Source organism: Triturus cristatus, chromosome 8 (genome assembly GCF_964204655.1).
Source record: "Triturus cristatus chromosome 8, aTriCri1.1, whole genome shotgun sequence".
Classification (NCBI taxonomy): domain Eukaryota; kingdom Metazoa; phylum Chordata; class Amphibia; order Caudata; family Salamandridae; genus Triturus; species Triturus cristatus.
In genome coordinates, this window is record NC_140591.1 from 208521020 (window position 1) to 208543472 (window position 22453).

General features: G+C 47.5%; 1 protein-coding gene across 1 annotated transcript in view; it reads right to left on the reverse strand.

Annotated features, from left to right (window-relative positions):
* The window catches only part of IFNAR2 (interferon alpha and beta receptor subunit 2), a 276605-nt gene that overhangs the window by 205273 nt on the left and 48879 nt on the right, over nt 1-22453 (reverse strand). Inside the window, exon 2 of the mRNA XM_085621382.1 lies at nt 8323-8425. Coding sequence (XP_085477508.1) covers nt 8323-8371 — 49 coding nt within the window. The 5' untranslated portion in view covers nt 8372-8425. The remainder of the gene's footprint in view (nt 1-8322; nt 8426-22453) is intronic.

A 22453-nucleotide genomic window follows, 5' to 3' on the forward strand; every position in this document is an offset into this window, starting at 1 on the left:
AGGAGAGTTTCCCAATAGCTGCGGCACAATGGGGACCACTTGCGTGGCTCAAGTGCCCCTACGGCTTCTGACGACCAGCACCAGGGGCTGCTCCCTGACCTGGTTGCGCCCTGTTGCTGCTCCCACGGGCACCACTTGTTGAAGCAGCACCTCCACTGGGACCCTAATCAACCTGCGAGGCTGTTTATGGTGGCCACTAGCGACCACCAGACCGCGGATCTGCTTTGCCGGTGCTTGAATAAGGCCTGTTGGAAACCAATCACTCACGACGTTTGGAGAGCCCAAACCATACTCAATCCAACGACGGGCATCCTCTGCTCAGGGAGAGGCGCGGGAGGAGATGCTTGGCTCCCTGGGTGCGGATTGAGTAGAGGTGTGAGTCGAGGCACTAATGTGGGTTTGCCCTATGCCTGTACTTTCAACTGAGGAATAGCACTTGCCTGCCCCGCTATAGCACTGTCGCCCTTCCTCTCCACCCCTTTCTGCCCTGCATTCATTTGATTGCTCCCCTGGCAGGATTTATGAGGCCCCTCAGCATGCGATCATCAGACGTTTGATGCCTGGCTGGGAATATTTCTGGACCCATTTACTCTTTTGTCTAATTTTCTATGCAGGCTTCGGACTATCTCACTCCTTGAAACCTCCACTGGAGGGATTATTCGAAGGGTCAAGGATACTACCCGCCTCCCCACTATTCTTCCAACTTCGAGGTCTGCATAGTGCCTCCTACTCAACAGTGACCTTAAGATCCAGGGAGCTATGCCACTCTCCTGGCCATTGTTTCTGAACTGGACCTGCACTCTAGGTGCCCTCCTTCCATCTCACCACCTGTGCCATCAGGCCGCCCTCCCACAGGATGAACCTGGACTGCCAGGCCTCTCCCCTTCTGCTTCACTCTGACTACAATCGGCCGCTCTTCCTCTGCCCGCTGACTCCATGTTGCCTCCTTCCACGGCACGATTTTCATGATCCGTTCACCCCTAACCTCCTGATGGTGTCCGTCTAGTCCTCCCACAGAGCTGGTTGATTGTATGAAGACTACCTCCGCTTCTGCAACGTAAACCTCACAAGCTCCTCTGGATGCGTCACTAGATACCACTCTCAAAGAAATCGCGTACAATGGAACCCACCTTATTGCTTTGGATACAAATATCATTGATCTCACCCAGGATGTGAAAACATTAAAACTGACATGGGCTATTCCATGCTAAAGTGACAGCCCTGGATCGACATCTCACTGTGACCAAAGAGAAAGTAGTGGCATTGGAAGCCATACGCCTGGGTTTATGGCACTTCAAACAGAGGCTGAGTGACCTGGACAATCGGCCCGCTGCAGTAGTATCAGATTCTATGAAGCAGCGGAGAAAATGGAGTAATCGGATGCACAGCCCTTTCTGCTCGAGTTTATCCCACAGGTAGGAGGCCGATTCTTTACTCCTCCTCTTGAAATTCAGAGTGTGCACGGGATTCGGGCCTGGCATCAACCCATCGATGGAGGAACAAGACTAGTCCCATCATAGCCTGCTTTCTACAATATGCTCCCATCTGTCAAATTATTCTGGAGGTGCGCAAATATGGTCCATGCGCGTTAAAGGATGTCCAGGTCCACAAAGTGGCAGACTTTTCCCCTGAAACAGATGCTAAATGGCAGGCCTTTTTACTCGACCTATGCCTCCAACTGAAGAAATGGGATATCAAATATGGACTCTTGGAACCAGCTGGCATGTGGATTAGATGATTGGTTCTCGAGGGACTTTCACAAACCAACTCACTTGATCCGCTTTCTAGACTTGCTGGGTGACTCCGACATGAACGTCCATTCCACCCCTCCTCCCCCCCCACCCCGGTTCTAATGAGCCTGGCGGCACTGCTGCCATTGGGAACGATCCTCATCAATGTGGATGTCCACATGTTCGACCTCACCACAAACAGACTGAACAGGAGAGAGTGATTAAGACAGTGGAAGAACTGACCCAGGCGGATATCTGCGACAAAGTCAGTTCACCACTAAAACCCTCGCCTCTCCTTGAAGACCGCTTCAACAAACACCCATGAACTGGCCCCTGGACTTTGCCCACCTGAGTCCCCTGCCTCCGGGCCAGATCGGTATCACAATTCTGGGTGTGAGAGGGAGGGGAGCTGTCCTGTTTCTGTTTTTCTCTTTTCCTTTGTTTTTTCATCCGATTCCTAGCCTAATCTCCTTGATCCCTTTCCCTAGATCTCCCTCTCTTCCCATTATTCCCTTCTCTCCCCATACCCCCACCTTTTTTCCTTAAATACTCCTTGATGCATAATGTTTTAGTGCTGAAATGTAGTTTTCTATCTTTCTCCAATGATGTTGTCGTTCATGTTAAGGTTGACATAGCTGTTACCGCCGTTCACTGTGCTGGTTTCCTAAAGCTTCTTTAACTGCTCCCTCTTCCTTGGGATCCCGTGCTCCCTCTTCCTTGGGATCCCGTGCTCCCTCTTCCTTGGGATCCCGTGCTCCCTCTGCTAGCTTTTGATCCTGCTTCTATCTTTACCAGTCACCCTTCCCGTCCCCTCAGGCCCTTTTGCCATCCTGAGATAGCTGCAGATACCCTTTGGGGGCTTCCCTTCCCACCAGCCCTGCAATCCCCCTCACGAGGATGGGTGTCACTTCACACACAACCACCATTCGTGGCTCAGGACGTTAAAGGTCCTCCACCTGTCCTTCACCCTCTTTGCTTAGGGCTCCCACAGTGTTCCCTCTTGCCTAATGCTTTCTACTGGGCCCCTCCTGCCTAGCACTGTCTGTCCTTGCACAGGACTGTTCACGGTATCCCAGGCACTAGTCTGTATCCCCCCCCCCCAGATGAACACCCCAGTCATTCTCCACCAGCCCCTACAGGGCACCCTGGGCTGGGACAACAGGTGGTATGGACATTTGCACATAACACTCTAATGCCCATGGGCCCCCTAGGTGGAGTGCTTTCTTCAATTACGTCCCATCAATACTTCCACCTGCATAATTTTACTCTGTTTTGTCTCCTTTTTTGTCTCTGGAGGTCGCCGACTCTCTCCTATTGGTTATCGCAGGGGCACAGGACCTTTTGGGAAGTATAGACTCACAGTTGACAGTAACATGCGCAGCACGTAACTCGCTGATTCAAACGTACCTGAACCCCCCAGTTCAAACAGTACCACCAGCTCTCTTTCTTACCTACTGCTTCCTTTATAAAAAGACTCACTCTTCTTTGCCCAGTCCTTTACCCCTTTCCCCTCCCTGCCTGTTTGGCCTCCCTTCCTTGGTTTTGCTACATATAGATTAACAAGCGCCTGGCTCCCAATTACTTTCTCCTCGCCTCCCCTCAGAATGGTCTGCACAACACTTCAGCCACCGTCATGGCATCTTGACCCCTCATCATTGTTACTCTCAATGTGAATGGGCTGACCAACTATGTGAAACACAAGAAGATATTGTCCTAGCTTGCCTCACAAAAAGTGGGCATTGCCCTCATATAGGAGAACCACCTTTCCCTAAAAGAAGGGGAGAAAGTTAAGAGACTGGGTGCAAAAGATCATTTTCAGCTGTAGGCCCTCTGAAGACCTGCTGTAGCTCCATCCCATTCTATGACGCCGAGCCCCATGAGGAGTGGCGTGGCGTGGCCATCCTCATTCACAAAGCCCTCCCATGCACAGTCCTCCAAACCTGGACAGGTGACGAAAGCCGCTATGCTTGAGCGAAAATCAGAGATGGTTCAAGGTAGTCAGTGTGGAGTCCGTTTTTGCTCCTAATAGCCTCAAACTCAATTTTCTTTTCCATCTCCACAGACCACTGACTGAGCTCAATGCCTCCTGTGTCGTAATGGGGAGGACTGTAACCTGGCACCAGATGCTATACTGGATTGTACGAGCCCCATAGACAAGTTCAACAATACATGATCTTCATGAATTACTCAATGTGTGGCATCTTCTCCACCCGTTAGGCTTGGAATATTCAGTTTTTATCTACAGTGCATGGCGCCCAATCCTACTTAGATTATTTCCTAGTATTGCACCTGGTCTCCTCGACAACCTGTGACTGTACCATTCTTGAGGACTCCCTCTCGGACCATGCCCGAATTGGACCTAGACTGGAACCTACATGTCCCTGCCTGGAATCCCTGGTGTTTTAATGTGGCACATTAAATGTCACCTCACGCGAAAACTTGATTGACATCTCAGATAGTTACTTACCTGAAAGACAACTATGATTCGGTTGCATCAGCTCAAACTCTATGGGCCACAGACAAAGTCACTCTACAAGGCCAACTGATGAGCTGTGCTGGCCAACAAACAGTTAGTGTAGTATAACAGTCTACCCTGGAGAGGGATATCAAAACCCACAACCAAGTTTACACTGCAAGGCCCTAGGCAGAAGACAGTTATGCAATGGAGAAGGCCAAAATGGAATTCAATTAACTTTACATGTCCTAGTACTCATTCAATTCTTACACAAGAACATTCACGGTGCTCCAGGTGCCTGTAGCCCCCCCCCTCCCCAAGATATATGTACCCCCCCCCCCCCACCAACCCCGTCATTCTCCACCACCCCCTCCAAGGCAGATTTCGCAATCTAATCACTTAAAGCCTGTCACTATGAACATGGATAGAATGTGGGTATTGCTTTGGCTGCATAACTCCACATAAGGGAAGTTGCTATGGCCATCCCAGCCATTGGGGACGGTTCTGGAATCATTCTCCGAGACCTGCAGGGCATCCCTTATGCCTTCGGCCCTATTTACGCACGTATGTATAGCTCTGACATCCAAGATCCAGAGGCTTTGTTCATCAATATCAAACTGCCTAGCCTCAAAGATGATGGCATGGCTCTCCTGGATGGAGATACCACCAAGGAGGAAGTGACACTGGGCATCTCCAACCTTCAGTACAATAAAGCCCCTGAAGAGGATGGACGCTCTGGAGAGTTTTATCGCTGTGTCAAGGATGACACGGTGGATCATATACACATGCTTTCCAGGAAGCAGAACATACAGTATCCATTTCACTTATGTGATCACAATCTAACCAAAACTGGGCAACAAAACCCTGCTTTTTGGCAGTTACCATCCAATCTCCCTCCTGAACACAGACATTAAGACTCTAGTGAGAATTCTGGCTTTCCGACTCATGCGGGTTAGCCCAAGTCTGATACACTATATCCAGTTAAGATTGCTCCTGGGAAGATTTTCCCATAACTACCTTCGCTCCCTAACCCATCTCCTGTGGCTCTCCAAAGACTCTCCGAGGCCACGATTGCCCTCTCCCTTCGACGCCAAAAATGCGTTCAACTGTATACAATGAGGATATCTGTTTCAAGTCCTCCGCTGACTGGGCTGGTGGGGGGGGGGGGGGCTCGGGGGGGGACGTCATCACGAAAGTTCACTGGCTCTACACTGTGCCTACTGCTCAAGTCGACTGCAGCAGGATACTTTCCCAGTGCATAGAAGAGCTAGGCAGGGTTACACCCTCATATCACTTTTGTTCCTTTTGGCTATGGAACCTCTGGTGACGGCTATCCGCCAATCTTCCCAGATAGCAGGTATAACCATCCCGGTAGGGGAAGCAAAGATCCTGCTGGATGCAGATGACATTCTGCTCACGCTCACAGACCTGGAAAGGTCACTCTCAGCCCTAATGTCTATATTATTCACCTTCTCTGGGATCTCGAGGTATAAAATCAATTGGGACAAGAGTGAAGTGTTATCCATATCACATAATGATGAATGCAGCCATTATTGGATTCCTGTTTCAGTGTAAAAAATGGAAGTTATGCATCCTTACCAACTGGGGCCTGGATGGTAATAATCTTGGATAACCTAAACCTCCTCACTGCCAAAACAATCGTTGACTATCTGAAATGGCGCCATCTCAATCTATCACAGTGGGGGAGAACGCAATTGGTAAAAATGGTGGAACCTCCCTGCTTCATCTATGTCCTAGGAATTTCGCCCCTCCTTGTTTGGGCCCCTAAATTACGAGTGATAGAAAATGGTAAAAAGTCCTTCACTTGAGGGGATATGAAGCCAAGATTATCCTTTTCCAAGCTGATAGCACATAGAAGGAACTGAGGAGCGAGGACGTCTTGCATAGAATCTGATTATCATGCTCTGCACATGGCGCATTTGTCTTACATGTGGAAGGCTGCCGACTCTCCTGTCTGGGTTCGAATAAGAAGCGACGTGGCTTATAGTGGCCCTGTTCTGGATATTCTTTACCGCCACAAAACGCCCTCTACACAGACGTCCAACCCCATGGTGCATGCCATAGTGAAGGCCTAGAACCACTCCCATTAGCGCTTGCCCAGTTCCGCTCATCTGCACCTAAACGTAACCCTATGGAATAATGCCGCCATTCAAGTGGGTGGTCGATCACTAATGTGGAAAGAATGAGAAGCCCCTGGGATATTGGCTAGGGATGACATTATCCAAGACAGGGAAAAGAAATCCTTTGCTACCTTATGGGAAGAGTTACTCTGACCCCACTCACAACTATGGCGTGAGTTGGAACTACAGCACTGACTTCATAGTACCTTGGGGACTAGACAATGGAGTATGCCAGCCTCCCCTATCCAACATAATTCGAACCTATGGGGAACCTACAGAGGAGTCAAGTCAAGGTTCTACAATATGATGGTTCAATATTTACACTATTACCCCTACTGCCCCTCCTCCGCACCTCCTGGCAGGATACTCTTCGGGTGCAGTACACAGAAGAAGAATGCACTCTCAGTCTTGCAATAGAACTGCCCATCCCGCTTTCAAGAATGTTAATCATGCTACACGATACAAGTGACTTGCCACGAATCATGAACAAAGTGTCCGGTGAAGGCAATGACCACGTCCAAATTCTGTGCCCTCCGCCACTGACGATCGCCACACCTGCCCACACACGACAACTGGTTGACTGAAGAGTACAATGTGGCGTCCTAGGAGCGTCTTGTTTATCGACTCCAGGACAAAGTTGGCCTGTTTGATGCCACTTGGTATTCCTTCCTGAGACCTGAGGAGGATCCTCATTGTCCACTTGATTCTAAGTGACTACTCATGGCCACTTCTATGCCATACTGCGCCTTTTAGCGATTTCCTCTCTCTCACCCCTCCTTCTAGAGATTGCAACAGGCTATGAAGCCATGCAAGAACTGAACCCTCCCCGCCCCAGATAACACATGTCCTCCTCCCCCCCCCCCCTCCACCAGGCCGCTTGCCTTGGCTCTGCACATTTTCTTTGTTCACTACCAACTCCAAAGCTAGCTTGAAACCAGTGGCACAGTGAGCCCAGGACCCACGTCTGGACATACCCGGCGCTCTTAGGGCTAGAAAGCAAAAGACACACAGATGATGGACGGAATGCAGAGCATTTTTCCCCAGTCAATGGATCTGGGATAAATCCAATCGTTCTTTTGCTCACCATGCAACCCCAGGACCTGGCCCGGCAGTTCGGGCTGGACTATTCCCATGAGGCATAGGGTCAAGATTGATTCGCATATGGCTGGGTCTAAACTGGGGTGGCTCTGTGAGCAAAAGAACAATGGATTTAACCCAGATAAATTTACTGGGGTCGAATGTTTGATTTGCTCTGCATTCCGTCCATCATCGGGCTGGACTGTTCCCATTGGGCGCAGGGTCAAGACTGATTTACATATGGCTGGGTTCAAACTGGAATGGCATGGGGAGCAAAAAAACGATGGATTTAGGCCCAGATCTCCGTACTGGGGTGAATATATGACATTGTTCTGCATTCTGTCCATCAATTGTTGTTTGCATTTGTCACCCCGAGTGGGACGGGTAAGCCCAGACGTGGTCCCGTGCTCTCCATGCCAGTGGAGTCAAGTTATCCTAGCTGATGAAGGGTGAAACACCGAAACCGGTCCTAGAATGCTTGTTTCCAGTCCAGGGAGGACCTGGCCTGGCAAGTCGGCCTGTACTGTTCCCGTTGGGAGACTGGTATTTTGTTCTTTCAGACAGTCTGTTGTACCTAAAGGGTGAGAGCTGTTGTGTCTATGCGGTGCCATCTTTTAGTATCCAGATTAATGTTACTGTGAGGGATTAGGACATATGCTTATCAAAAAAACGAACTTCCGCTACTGCCTACTAGATTTTATTTAGAGGTCCAGTCTGGAGTTAACCTTCACTATGCTAAAGAACTGCTCACGCATTTGAGACAGGGACACTCTTTAGCACAAAGAGTTTAAGGCATCAGCTTAAGCTGTCATTTACAAAAAATATCTAATAGAGAACCTTGAATTATGGTTTCAACTACATCAACTGGACCTATGCAGATACTTTACTCAAAATTCAAATATAATTCTTAAGTACTCACCTAAAGTTATTAGATGGCCAAAAGAGACCAGCCATTTCAATGTTGACATCCCTACAGCAAAACATATCTCAGAGATTTACAAGCAATCGCTTACTCGTCATAACTGCAAAAAAAGAACAAGGAGAACATTAACATTCTGCAAACCAGTAAGAGAGTACCCAAAGAGCACAATAAGGTTTGAGTCAGAAGAGGTGTGATCTGATACCTTTACAGTCCTTCAGAAACAGCATTTTCTAAAGAGGATCAGGCTCCCCTAATCATGGGAAATCCCACCCCTTTTCTTAGCTTGAGCTTCCCCTGTAAAACATGCAGACCGGCTTCGACTGTCTGCTATGGTTTCACAGGCTTGAGGTTTTGGAAGCTCGATCCGACCTACGATCATGCATTCTGGTGAAAAAGTTAACTTTTTATACCTATAAAATAATTATCCCATATTCCATACAGTCCAACAATCCATTGTATTGACTGAAGCGTCCTCCATTCCAATGTAAACATGCTGCGTGCATACATGTGCGCGACCGAAGCATAGTTGTAAGGTAGGGGCGCCATTTTCGTCCAGCAGTGCCAAATGCAAACTACATTCAAGATAACAGCCGACAGTGTAAACAATTCCCATTCGGAATCACTGCGTGTAAACGTATATGTTGCAGCTATTATGGAACTGGGCACGGTGGGCCAACTGGGACATGCTTTCTGCAAGGAGCAGCAGTGTTCACAAGCCTTCCACAAGGCAAGGCGCTTTCAGTTTACCAGAGTCATGGTCTAAAGGGAATGTTAAAACATTGCATATGATAACATTGGAGGACTATCTTCATGGCCATTTGAAGAGAGCAACGGAGATATTTAGTAATTACCAAAGAGCAAGCATAATTTATGTTTGAAAGAGGAGACTGTCCCATTAAATCGGCTCCACAAATCAACCCAACGTTTAATAGCCTTCAAAAATGTATTTTCATGTATTAAAGAATGTATTGCGCTTGGCAAAAACACAGTTATTCATACAAGGGCGCCAGAATGTGCTAAAGATAAAAAAAAAAACATTGCTTCGGGAGCTCACAGATTAACAGAATGGACCAAATACGTCTTTTCTACAACACTTGGAGGCGATTCTTCATAATTTCCTCAAAAAAGAGATGCATCAATGTTCAGCAGATTTCCCGAGGCAAGAGAGAAAACTGACCCACGTGGATATTAAAATGGTTTTCGTTTTTTTTTTTTTTTTTAATTTTTAGAAAAACTAACCCTTTATGGTACATGCATAAACTGTGTTTCGATTGCTTTTGAGATCGCTGAGAGATTCCAATAAAAGGTTTTATGGCAAAAGCCAACATTAATGCAGGTCGTCATAATAATGTAAACAATCAAACGGACTGATCTCTTTCACATAAACCTTCTTTACTTTGTTAACGAGGTAGAGCATGATAACTGAGTCTGCCCTCGGATTATTATGTTAGAGGGCACTGGTAGCCCGGTACGGACATTCAATTAGAAAGAATAAAGAGAAGTTGTGGATGCACCTGGCTGAAAATAAGGTACAAAATACGTTGACACCATCACTATCCCTCCCCAGTGTCCACAGTTCTCGCTTTAGAAATTGGCAGTGGACAAGGCTGGTCTGTTGCAAAGGAGAGAGGAGAGGAGTTGGCCTAATGGCTAGGTCGGTCGACCTCGAATCTGGGGAACTGGGTTAAAGTCTCGGCAATGACGCTAGACATCCTGTGATTCTGGGCAAATCACGTAATCTCCCCGTGCCTAACAAAAATGAATGTGTCCTAATGTAATGCAACTGGTGCTATGTAAAGCTCTCCGATTTGGGTCAAGTTCGCGCTATATAAAACTCTATAAAAAAATAAATACAAAAACAGGAGAGGTGTCTGCCAAATATAAAATGGTTGTGATTACTTCAGAAAGTGGCCAGGGTCCAGATTAGTGAAACAGTATCTGCCAATATACAAGTGTCCATTGGAAATTCACGCAATGCCGAACCAAGCCAACTGCTGTCCTTGGGTAAGAGAGTCCAGATTCGAGGCTCCTCCGTGAACCCCGTGTTATCAAAATTCTCCCTAGGAAAACTTAAATTTTAGTTTCAGCGATTTCAAACACATAATCAGAATCAGGAATATACCAAATTCCTTAATAATACTGTGAGTAGTAAAATGGTGAAAAAGTCTCATCTAAAACATACCTGAAATGGGACACACTGTAAGTGAAATGAAAGTTGCTGAAGAGCTAAATTTCAAACAGATTAGTAACTTTTCGGAAAGAGATTGTAGGCAAAATGCAATCTATGTCGATGGAGGGCTTGTGCAGCCGCATCATAGTCCTTTTTAGGTCTCGCCTGACCCAGCGCATGCGCTGGTCTGGCGAGACTTATTGAGAGGGCTCCAAAAAGTGCTTCCAGGCCAGCCTAGAGCTACAGTGCATGTGCGCGGGCGCGCGCAAGCCGCGCTTTACTGCGATTACTTTCACTTTCATGTTTGATAGTGATCGCGATCACTTTCACTTTCGCGGCCGCACGGCCGCTTTGCATAGCCAATAGGTCTCGCTTTTGGGACCTTATAAGTATTTAGTTATGCAACTGTTGCATTGGTCAACACTTATATTGTCCCAAAGGCGAGACCTATTGGCTATGCCAATGCTTGTTTAGGTCGAGCCTGGGAACCGTATGCGCTGCTGCAAGGCATGCACTATTGGAGTATGGCTTTGAAGCCCTGCTCACTCTCCGCCCATATTTTTAATTGCCTTGTGTCTTTGTCCTTCGTAAATGCTGGCTTCCGAGTCATTATAACGCTTGTTAGTCCCTCCTTGATACTGCCTTGTCTGCATTTGTTAACTCCCTTAACAACTGCACCTTTTACTTGTCGTGTTACATGGTTTGCTTTATCTTGACTGTGAGTACTATTTTGTTTAATGATTTGCCCCTATTCCACTCTCTACAATCGCAGCACACCGCCCGCCCGGCCACGTTTCTTTAATTCTTTATTTTAGCAGTGCGGTCCGCTTTAAGTATAGCGGCTGTGCTTACTTATATGTTTTTTTTTTTATTACTAATGCCCATGCAGCGCTTTCACATTCATGGAGGCCGCACCCCTTTCTTTAGACAAGCCGCGTCTAATAGTGGCCGTGCACCTTTCTTTAAATTGAAAGCGCAGCATGGGCGCTTTTACAAAAATAAACATCTGTTTGTCAACTTGATATAAAGATGCTTTTTTTGTCAGAGCGCACATGCCATGGTTTCACTTGAATGTCGGCCACACCCCTTTCTTGAGACGCGGTTTGCCTAAATAAAGGGGCGTGGCCTCCATGAAGGTGAATGCACCGCATGGGCACCAGTAAACTAACAAATATTTGCAATGCAATAGGTCTAGCATTTGCAAGAGTTTAACCTATTGCATTGCCAATAGCTCAAACTCCTGTAAATGCGAGACCTACTGCATTGCAAATGCTTGTTTTTTATGGCTGACAGGAGGTAGGGCAGGGTGGGAGGCAACACAGAGAGGAGTGTGTGTGGGGGCAACATGGACAACAGATAGTGTGGGGGAAAAACTCTGTGATGCAGGCAGCAGTGTCAATTTCATAACCCTTTTATTTTTTTGTCATGGCAGGTGGAGGGTAACCAACGAAGAAGGGAGGACCGGGTAGGAGGGGCAACAGAAGGTGGTAGGGCAAATGGGAGCATGAGGGAACAAATGGAAGGCAGGGCAGGGACAAGACAGAACAACACAGAAAGAGGGAGGGTGGGCAGGGCAAGAAGTAACAGCATAGAAGAGGTGAGGGCGGCAGGAGGGGGTTCAAGAAATATGGATGAGGAAGGTGGAAGGGAGGGTGTTTGGGGTAAGCAATATGGATCATAGAGGGAAGGCAGGTGGGGGCAAGCAACACGGATGAGGGAAGGAGTGAGGATGAGTAAGAAGAGGTCCGCGAGGGAGAAAGCTGAAAAAGACACACTGGGAGAGTGCTTAAACACTGAGAAAAAAGAAGCACCTAAAATAATTAAGGTTTGGCAAAGCCAATAGGTCTCGCCTTTGTAACCTATTGGCTTTGTCAATGCTTTTTAGCCAAACTGGGATGCCGTAAAGCATGGTCAAAGTAAAAAATAAAAACAACACACAAAAGCCATTGACACAGAAGCCAGTGTAATTTTTTTGCCATTTTTTTTCTTTTTAGTTACTGGCAGGAGTTGTATCAGTAACTAAATGAGAATAAGAAAACAAAACTTGCCAACGTGTTATATTTAATGGTACGGGGAGAGGAAGTAATGTAAGGGAACGAGGAAGGAAAACTGTGGAGGGTGCCTGGTACCCGGAAGCAACACCGGAGGGGATGCAAAAGCAACAGGGGGCTGTGATAGCGGCTATAAGAAATGGCTATCTGAAAGTGTTCAAACGTTCTGGACACCGACAACGTAAATGGGTTTCAGACTGTGATCCCACAGTACTCGAGGCCCCAGTGGACATTGTGTTGCAGCAACCTCTGGGGGATGTGACCGAGGTGCTCCATACGCTATAAAGCCCATCTGTCTGGCACTTCAGAGCTCTCGAGTTTCGCAGGCCACATGTATGTAGATCATCTGTTCAGACTTTTTTACTTTCTTCTTTGTGTTCTGTGGTTTGTGATCATGATTTTATAAGTGTACAAGTCTCAGACTGAACAGACCTACTCAGTTGTTCTGCCATGCCATCTGTGTTTTGAATGTGCTGCAGGCAGAGATCACCGCACCAAGGCGGGGAACACTGTGCACATGCAGCATGTCCACATGCCCCTCTCCTTCAAGTCTGCTTAGGCAAAAGGGTGAGTGCATATGATGCTTGTGCAGCACACCGCTCCTCTCGCTGTCACAGCCAATGCTTGCAATGCAGAAGACTTGGACTAAGGAGTCCCCCGGCATTGCAGGTCAGCAAGGGTATAGCTATCAATAATGCGGCCTGTGCAGTGGACCAGGAGCCCAGGAACCTTATGTGCCCATTGAACTCAAATTATGGACGCACTTTACTAGGCAGTCAGCGACAAGTGGAGGGTATTTTGGTTGCTTTCCCCAGTGCCCACCGTGGCACCATGGCCACTTTAGATCAGTATGTCGTCCAGTAATGACTAATCATATCCTTGGGCATGTTTCTGGCCTGAAACCAATCCTGCTGGTGTGTGTCGTGTGCAGCCACCTAAAGGAACATAGCTCACAGCACTTCACAGTGGAAGTATTAGCAACAGTGAGCGCAGCGGTTCGGGAATAGACAAGTGGAGGTCTGGATCAGAATACAGCGGCAGCATGGCCACCTTGCATGAGCAGCAATAGAGGCACCATAGGCACACAACCTAAAGCCGGCGGCTGATGGTGGCGCCGAGTATCACAGGAAATTACCCAATGCACAGTGCAAAGTAAAGATGCTCTGCACTGAAAATGGGTTGGTACAATATACTGGGAGTAACTGCTCACCGTGTACGTATGTGAAGCGCAGGTACATCCATGTAGAGTGGAGCCGAATCCCCAACCCCTGTGGGTCTGGCTCGCAGGCTGGTCATTAATGACTCTTGGTTTCACCCTCACCTCTAATACATGCAGTGCTTTACGTTCATACTTCGTGCCAGGTGCATCTATGTATGTACTTGTTTGCAAGGTGCTTTTCTCCAGAGGAATTTCCTTATTCCGTGTCACGCGAGTTTAATTTTCCCATAAACGCAGCCGTTGTAATTACCCGACTATGGGATTGGATTGTACCAATATATAACCTTCCCTGTTCCCCTCCCCTTATTTCAATGGAACCCTCCGAACAGCTCTATGTGCTGTTATGATGCTATCTGGACCGTTGCTCTGACTGAAGAGTTGATGGTGCGACGGTAAACTTACTAAGAACCATGTGGCATGGTATGATCTTTGCAATACTGGCAACGAGTGGCTGTGAGGGGACAGCGAGACCATCGCCCCCTGTTTGAGGTGCTCAGTCAGGAGCCTGCAGTTCTCATCTCATGCGGAAGAGTCCAAGCAAACACGGACCCAGCACCGCTGGGCTGTCCTTGGAGGACTGACAGGCCTCTTCATCCACTGTACGTCACTGCGCGGTGTAATAATGAAAGATGTCAGGCCACTTGGAACAAGTTGTAGGTTTATTTGACAGGTAACAAAGTCCATATAAAGATCATCAGTAAGGCCTCAGATCTCCAGTGGAGCCCCACCAGGAGCAGCCTCCCTGCTGCTCAGCCCCATCTCTTCCAACTGCCAACTCCCCAGTCCCTCACACCCAACATTCTAAGTGACATCACTCATGGCTGAGCAGCAAGGGACAGAATAGTAATAAGGAAGATGCACACAACACAACAGGTTATAACACATCTCCCTTCCTTACAAAAACAAAGCATAAAGATACAAATGCATAAAATCAAGATAACACCAAAATACCATTGCATGCATAAACAGAAAATTCATTATGCACGTAACCATACAACAAATCAGAAAATACTTGCAAGAAAATCAATAACAAACCCCATGCCCCTCCCTAGGGAAATAATTAGATGGTAAACACCACCAACAAACGAACAACAATGGGGTAAACACACCACCCCATGGGGAAACACCTCCCATAAACTCGGAAATAGGGAAAATAAACTACCCTATGATACAAATTACAGAAATAGGGGAACAACTACACCCTATAGGGGAAAAACACCTCCCTTAGACACAGAAATAGGGAAAATAAACCTCCCTATGATACAAATTACAGAAATAGGGGAACAACGTCACCCTATAGGGGAAAAAACACCTCCCTTAGACACAGAAATAGGGAAAATAAACCTCCCTATGATACAAAACACAGAAATAGGGGAACAACGTCACCCTATAGGGGAAAAACACCTCCCTTACACTCAGAAATAGGGAAAATAAACCTCCCTATGATACAAATTACAGAAATAGGGGAACAACGTCACCCTATAGGGGAAAAAAGACCTCCCTTACACTCAGAAATAGGGAAAATAAACCTCCCTATGATACAAATTACAGAAATAGGGGAACAACGTCACCCTATAGGGGAAAAAAAAAACACCTCCCTTAGACACACAGAAATAGGGAAAACAAACCTCCCTATGATGCTCCAAAACGCAAATTACAGAAATAGGGGAACAACGTCACCCTATAGGGGAAAAAACACCTCCCTTAGACTCTGAAATAGGGAACACAACTCCCTGTGAACTGAATTAGGGCACATAGCTCCCAAAACGTCTCGAAATTGAACACATCGCTCCACACAGCTTCACAACCCTACCAAAGAAATGGGTACTAACCACCCATGAAAACCAGAATAAGCGCACTACTCACTAACAACCACACCATAAAATTGTACACCACACCCTTGACTCAACACCCTTGAACCAGAACTGAGACACACACCACCCCACCAGAAGGATACTGACCTCCCTAGAATCTGACGCCCCAGAGAAAATACATGACTGTAAGCACACACAACCCAATACAAAGCATGACAAACATGTGCCCCACAAATCTAAGATAACTCACATTAACAACCATAGCACCTCTGAGACTGGCACATGAAACTAGAGTCTTTCGAAAATGTAAAGATGTGCACTAATTCACAAAATAAAATGAGACATAAAGGATCGATTCTTACAGTGTATGTCCAAGACAGCTGCAACCACACAGTGTTCCCCAAATAGAAAAGAGTGTATAAACAATGTCAGAAACATTGGCAAGCAGATGCTGAAATCCACGTTAGCAGAAACCAGGAGCTAAAGATGCAGTTCAGCAGTTCCACCGAGCAGATATCCTCCTCAGCCCCACACGACGAATCCAAAACGCACACATCAAATCAGAAACAGAAAAAAAATAAAAAATGAAAGAGTAGGTTTTTCACACCAACGCGCATGTGCGCACGTAGATTAGCTACTGAAACGAAGGTGTGCGCATCACCGCGCATGCACAGAAGAAATCGATTCACCCATCAACGCGCATGCTTCAAAGATCTGTGACTCCGACTCCGCTGCTCCTTCACCGCACACCCGCTACCACAGAAGGACAGGTTACGGCTTACGGAAGAAAACCGGTGCAGCAAATCTCCTCATCCTCGTGCAACCACACAACCACAGCTTGCGAACATCATGAGAACATCACCACCACGCGTCGTAAAGGCAACAAAGGTAAGCGACGTCTATGCTCAGATTCCATTCTCTCACATCATGTAAGACTCTCCAGCAGTCCCGCATGGAGAGGTGAGGAGCGCGCGATCACTTTGAATTATTGAATGGCTGCTTGGCGGTTTCCTTTTAAACAGTTCATCACCAGTTAACGCTGAGACCCAAACTCCGTCATAACCTCATAACATCACGCCGGGGCTCAATACTTGCCCCCGAACACCTAACGGTCCGGTTACCACGTTAATGCGTGGCTGGATGCACAACACATACTGCCAAATCGCTTCCTCTGGGGTGCCAAAGGGTCAACAATCTAAAATCCACAGCATCAAATAAATTGGCTCTCATAACAGAAAACAGTGCAGGATGCGTCAGACACTGAAATGTTGAATTTGTTGCCCCTCTGGAAAAGACTCAACCAGCCTCTGTCTATTATCCCTTAAAGTGTAATGCTTCACAGGGGTGCCGGTTTGACCAGGGCATTTCCGTTACATTTCCTTTTTCTTTTAAAGTCCTTGGTTCCAATAGTTCTTTAGCTCGTTTAAACGCAGTCTCTTTCAACAAACATATGTTCAAGGTTGATACAAATAACTAGGGGTGTCTGTCGCGGGCATTCACAACCATCCTTCCCATGTAGGTTCACTTTAACGCCATGTAGGTTCACTTTAACACGTAAGAATCTGTTTCATTGTAACACAGAACAGAAGAAAGAAACTGACACATACATATTAGGGCGACCGATGGATAGGTCACTGGTGGGGCTCTTGAGTGTCAGCTTCCAAAAGTTCACTTGTAATCTCTCTTAAGTTCCTTTTTCAGTTCCAGTTCCAATCACTTTACACACATCTTTACAGTTTCCTTCAGGAAATACGCAGCAAATTCCACTTTACTCACAGTTTCAGTACAGCAACCAGCTTGAAAGTTCTCTTGAAATTTTTCCTTTTCTCTTGAAAATCCTTGTAAATCCTTTAAGCTTCATAAAGCATAATCCAGCACACGCGTTAGTTCCTCCAAATCGTCGCCAGTGTAATAATGAAAGACGTCAGGCCGCTTGGAACAAGTTGTAGGTTTATTTGACAGGTAACAAAGTCCATATAAAGATCATCAGTAAGGCCTCAGATCTCCAGTGGAGCCCCACCAGGAGCAGCCTCCCTGCTGCTCAGCCCCATCTCTTCCAACTGCCAACTCCCCAGTCCCTCACACCCAACATTCTAAGTGACATCACTCATGGCTGAGCAGCAAGGGACAGAATAGTAATAAGGAAGATGCACACAACACAACAGGTTATAACACGCGGCTTTCGCAATAAACTGCCTGCGAAGTCCTGAGGAGCTGTCCACCTTCACTAGACATGTTTACCACGCTCCAGCTACCTCCGTTAGGTTAACTGTTTCCAAGTGGCTTCGTGGCAGGTGGATATCAGTGGCGCGAATGGCAGGTGAAGTGGGGAGCACCCCCGTGTGGTGAATGCCGTTTACGCAAGGTGCAACTCCAGCATCACGCATTGAAACAGATTTATAGTGTTGACTGTGGGGTATATACCTTTCTCCTTCAACATTTATTCCAGTGCGCCGCGTTGTAAAAGCATTGCGTGACTGAGGTGCCGTCAGTGTGTTTAGCCTTTCACCTGTCAGTTATTTCAAGCGCGCTGCATCGTTACACGATTGTTTATGGCGCACTGTGCCTGTGGGCACTGGAAATATGAACTGGCTTTGAATGACTGCCCTTCCTTAACAGCTCCTCGACTTGGGACCCGGGGGGACCGCGGCGCAAGCCGGGTGTCCCCCTGGGAAGGTTCGCGCGATGGTACAGACCACGCAGCGAATCACGAGTTAGGTAGGGGGCGGGGCTTAGGTTTTTCACCCGAGAGAGGCGGTTAGGCGGGAAACGAGCGCTGAGGCAGAGAGACGGTCGTTGTTTGTGCCGTTTTTTGCCTCATTATTTATTTAATTTGTTATTTAACTAAAGAAGCTGGTCATGGCTGACGACCTAGCTGTTCAGAATGCGCTCCGTGTTCTGTATGAGGCAGGCCGGGTGGACTTACTGGCCCCTGGTGTTCCTGACTTAATGTCTTCAGCTGTGAGGCGCCCGAAGAGAGTGGCGGCGAAAGGTGTGAGCGACGCAGTGGCAGCTTGTCTTCCTGTCAAAGGACGCGTGCAGGAGATGGCCACCAGAGGTGAACTCGCTCCTTTTTCAGCTAAGGATCCACGCGGCAGGCCTGCTCGTTTGAGCTCCCATTCCCGGCTCCTGACAGCGCGCTGCGCCTCTGCACCAGCAGTCACGGTGAGGGAGTCCGGGGAGGTCTCTGTGACTCGGGTGGGACGAGCTCGTCGTCGAGTCAGCGCCAGGGGAGGCACAGTTTCTAGAAGCCTGCCTGCATCATCAGGCAGAGGTATAGGTGGGAAGGGGAGGGGAATGTCTAGTGAGGGTGCTGACATTATGTTTATTGAGTCCCCTTCTCCTGCAAAACGGGCGTCTTTGAGGGGCGCAGAGTATTTTTTGAACAGACCCGGTTACATTTCTGGGCATAATATTGACATTGCTCCTCCTGTTTTGTCATTGGGACGCTCTGCAGCTTTGGTGGACTATCCTAGCGATAGTGGTGGGGAGGAGGAGGTTTGTCAAGACAGGTCATCTTTTTCTATCCCTTCTGAGGCTTGTGGGGGACGCCTAGCGAAGGGAACTTATTTCGGTAAGCGTTTTTCAGTTTCTGGGGTGTCCCCTTTACCTAGGGGCCCCCCTGGGTCCAAAGGTGTGTATGCTCTTACATCAGCAGTTGGCTTGGGGCAAGTTACTCCTTCTTGTCTCCCTTTGGGTGAAGATGTGTCAGAGAATGTGGCTACGGTGGTACAGAGGTCATCGGAAGATGCTGGGCCTTTGCAAGAAGATACTGTTATTAACTCTTCAGACATTGTCTCCATTTTCCTGGCTTCTCGCCCCCCTCCTTGTCACCCGCAGGTGGATTTTGATTCTTCTATTGGTCCTCAACGTGGTCAATGGATTTGGGTTGAGCATGCCGTTCCTGACTCATCGGAGGCGGATGCTTGTAATCATGTCTCTGGTCATGGTAAGTTATCGCATTCTGGCACGAGCGGCGAGGAGGCGGTAGGTTATTCAGTCCAGCAGGCAGCTCAAGTTTTTCCTCGAAAAGCAATTCAGAAACAGGTTTCGCCTTTTGGTAACGTGTCATTTTCATCAAGCGGATCAGGTGCGGATCTTAATATAGCGGCCGGGCTCTCTAATCGGAGGCCTGTGACCAATTGGGAGTTTTACGATGGTGGGGTGGGTGATGGCGAAATGCCAAGTACAAGCAAGGATGTTTTGGAATCTTCAGAGGTGCAGGGTATTCAAGGTCTGGGTTATTTTGATGGTACTGAAGATGTTTTTCCAGAAAAGGATCGTGGGGGTAATGGTTGTTGTTCCGAACATGTTCCTTTCGTGCCTTCAACGGGTGCGGGGGCAACCAATTCTGCTAGTGTCTTACAGAAGTCAAGTGCGGATTTCACGTCGGACCAAGAGCGGCATCGCGATTATCAGCGTCGTGATGATCCTCGGGAATTTCAGAAGCGTGCTGCACAACTAACGTCAGGTAAGCCTTATTGGTGGGCTGCTTGGTCACAACCTTTGATAGGCAAAATTTTGCCGGGCTCGGTGGGGGTGGACGAGTCAAATACATCTAAGGTGTTGGGGGTTGGTTTTGGTGGGGATACAAGGGAGAAGGCTTTTCGAACATCTATTTCAGGTAATGCGGATAGTTCCTGCAAATGGTCTTCTTTGGGTAGTGGGGTTGCTGAGGTTGGTCCTGCTGGTTCAAGTCAGGTGAAGGCTACTGCTGGGACTCGGCAGAAGCTTCCTTATATGGGTCTTGCCATGCCATTAGGCATACATCTGTCAGTTAACACCAAGAATAAGATTTGGCTGCATGAATTTGCCGATATTTTTAAACTCCAGAGAGGGGTCCGAGGAGGAGGAGTGGGAACTTTCTAGGCGGCCCAGGGTCCCAAAGTCTATAGAAAATTGGACTGCAGCTTTTTTGATATATGCTAGCGTGTATTGTGAGAGGTATCCGGACAGGGCTATTTCATTGTTTAAATATATGGACACCATTCGTAAGGCACATTTGCAGTTTGGGGGCTATGCATGGCTTAATTACGATGAAGAATTTAGGGCGCGGATCAGTATGTTTAAAGATAAACCGTGGGGTGAAGTAGATCAAGAGCTTTGGCTGCAGTGGATGTCCTCTGCTCAGCCGGTTGCGTCAACGCACACTGCAAGTGGTCTGCCGATTATATATCGGCCCTTTCTGCCTCGCCCCGCTCCAGTTGGGGCGGGGGTTACAGGAAGGGGTCACTAACCGACGCCAGGGGCCTGCTGGAATTTTAACCGGGGCTCATGCACTAGGCAATTCTGTAGGTTCAAACACGAGTGCTCTCAATGTGGCGGTAGACATGCCATCACCCAATGCTTCGCTAAACAGCCTCAAGGGGGTTCAGGGAGTTTTCCAAGGGGTGGAGGGGGATTCCCTCAACTTATGTCAAAGGGCTCATACCCCAATTAATCTGATGCGTTTGCTGCCTTGGTTGGAAGTTTATCCTGATTATGAAGCTGCGTCCAAACTGTTTTGGGGTTTTAAAGAAGGTTTTCGCATTGGCTACCAAGGGCCTCGTGATCACCGTTGGGCTGACAATCTAAAATCTGCTAAGGAACTGCCTCACGTGGTGCAACGGAAATTGGAGGCTGAAATTCAAGCTGGTCGTGTAGCTGGGCCTTTTATTCAATGCCCCTTAGAGAATTTGATAATATCTCCGTTGGGGGTAGTCCCTAAAAAGCGGGTTGGTGAGTTCAGAATGATTTTACACCTGTCATGGCCGGAAGGCCAATCTATTAACGATTTCATTTCCCCTGAGGATTCCAATGTCTCTTATGCGTCCGTGGATGACGCTTTGAGATTGGTACGGGAGGTAGGGGTTGGTGCAGAATTAGCAAAATGTGATATAAATCGGCCTTCCGTTTACTTCCTATCCATCCATCGGATTTTGAATTGCTAGGTATGTTTTTTAATGGAGCTTTTTACGTTGACAAAGTACTTCCTATGGGGTGCTCAGTGTCTTGTGCCTTGTTTGAAACGTTTAGCACGTTCCTACAATGCTGTTTTTCGGTGAGGAGTGGCCACACACATGTCTGTCATTACTTGGACGATTTTATGTTCATTGGCGATGCACAACTAAAACAATGTCTTAAAGGTCTCGAATTCTTTCAGGACTTGGCTGAGGAGTTTGGTGTTCCGCTGGCTCCTGAAAAAACGGAAGGTCCTTGCACTAAGCTCGTATTTTTGGGCATAGAGATAGACACGGTAACTATGATGGCTAGTTTGCCAACTGCAAAGGTAGAAGAGATCAGGTCTTTTCTTTTGGAGGTTCTTGGTAAGGATAAGATTGAGCTTCGGCAAGTCCAACGGCTTTTGGGCTATCTGAATTTTGCTTGTCGGGTTGTTAGGGCAGGCAGGACTTTTTGCAGAAGTTTGGGTTTTGCGATGTCCGGAGCCTATCTTCCTCACCACAGAATTCGTCTTACCAAAGCCATCAAGGAAGATCTTCGGGTGTGGTTAACCTTTTTGTCAGAGTTCAATGGAGTTTCTTTATATTTTCTTGGTGACAATACTATTTGGCAGATACAGATTTTTTCGGATGCCTCTGGGGCACATGGTTTTGGTCTTTTTTGGGAGGGTCATTGGTGTGCGGAGGCATGGCCACGCCATTGGTTATCACAAGGGCGCAGTATTGCTTTCCTTGAGTTGTTTCCACTAATTGTGGCCCTGATGGTTTGGGGTGTGGAATTCAGTAACAGATGTGTAATGTTCCACATTGATAACATGGCTGTGGTTCAGCTCATAAATAATCAGAAGGCCAAAGATCTAAGGGTGTTGAGGCTTTTGCGTTTTTTCATGTTACTCAGTTTAAAATGCAATATTGTTTTTCGTGCAAGGCACATT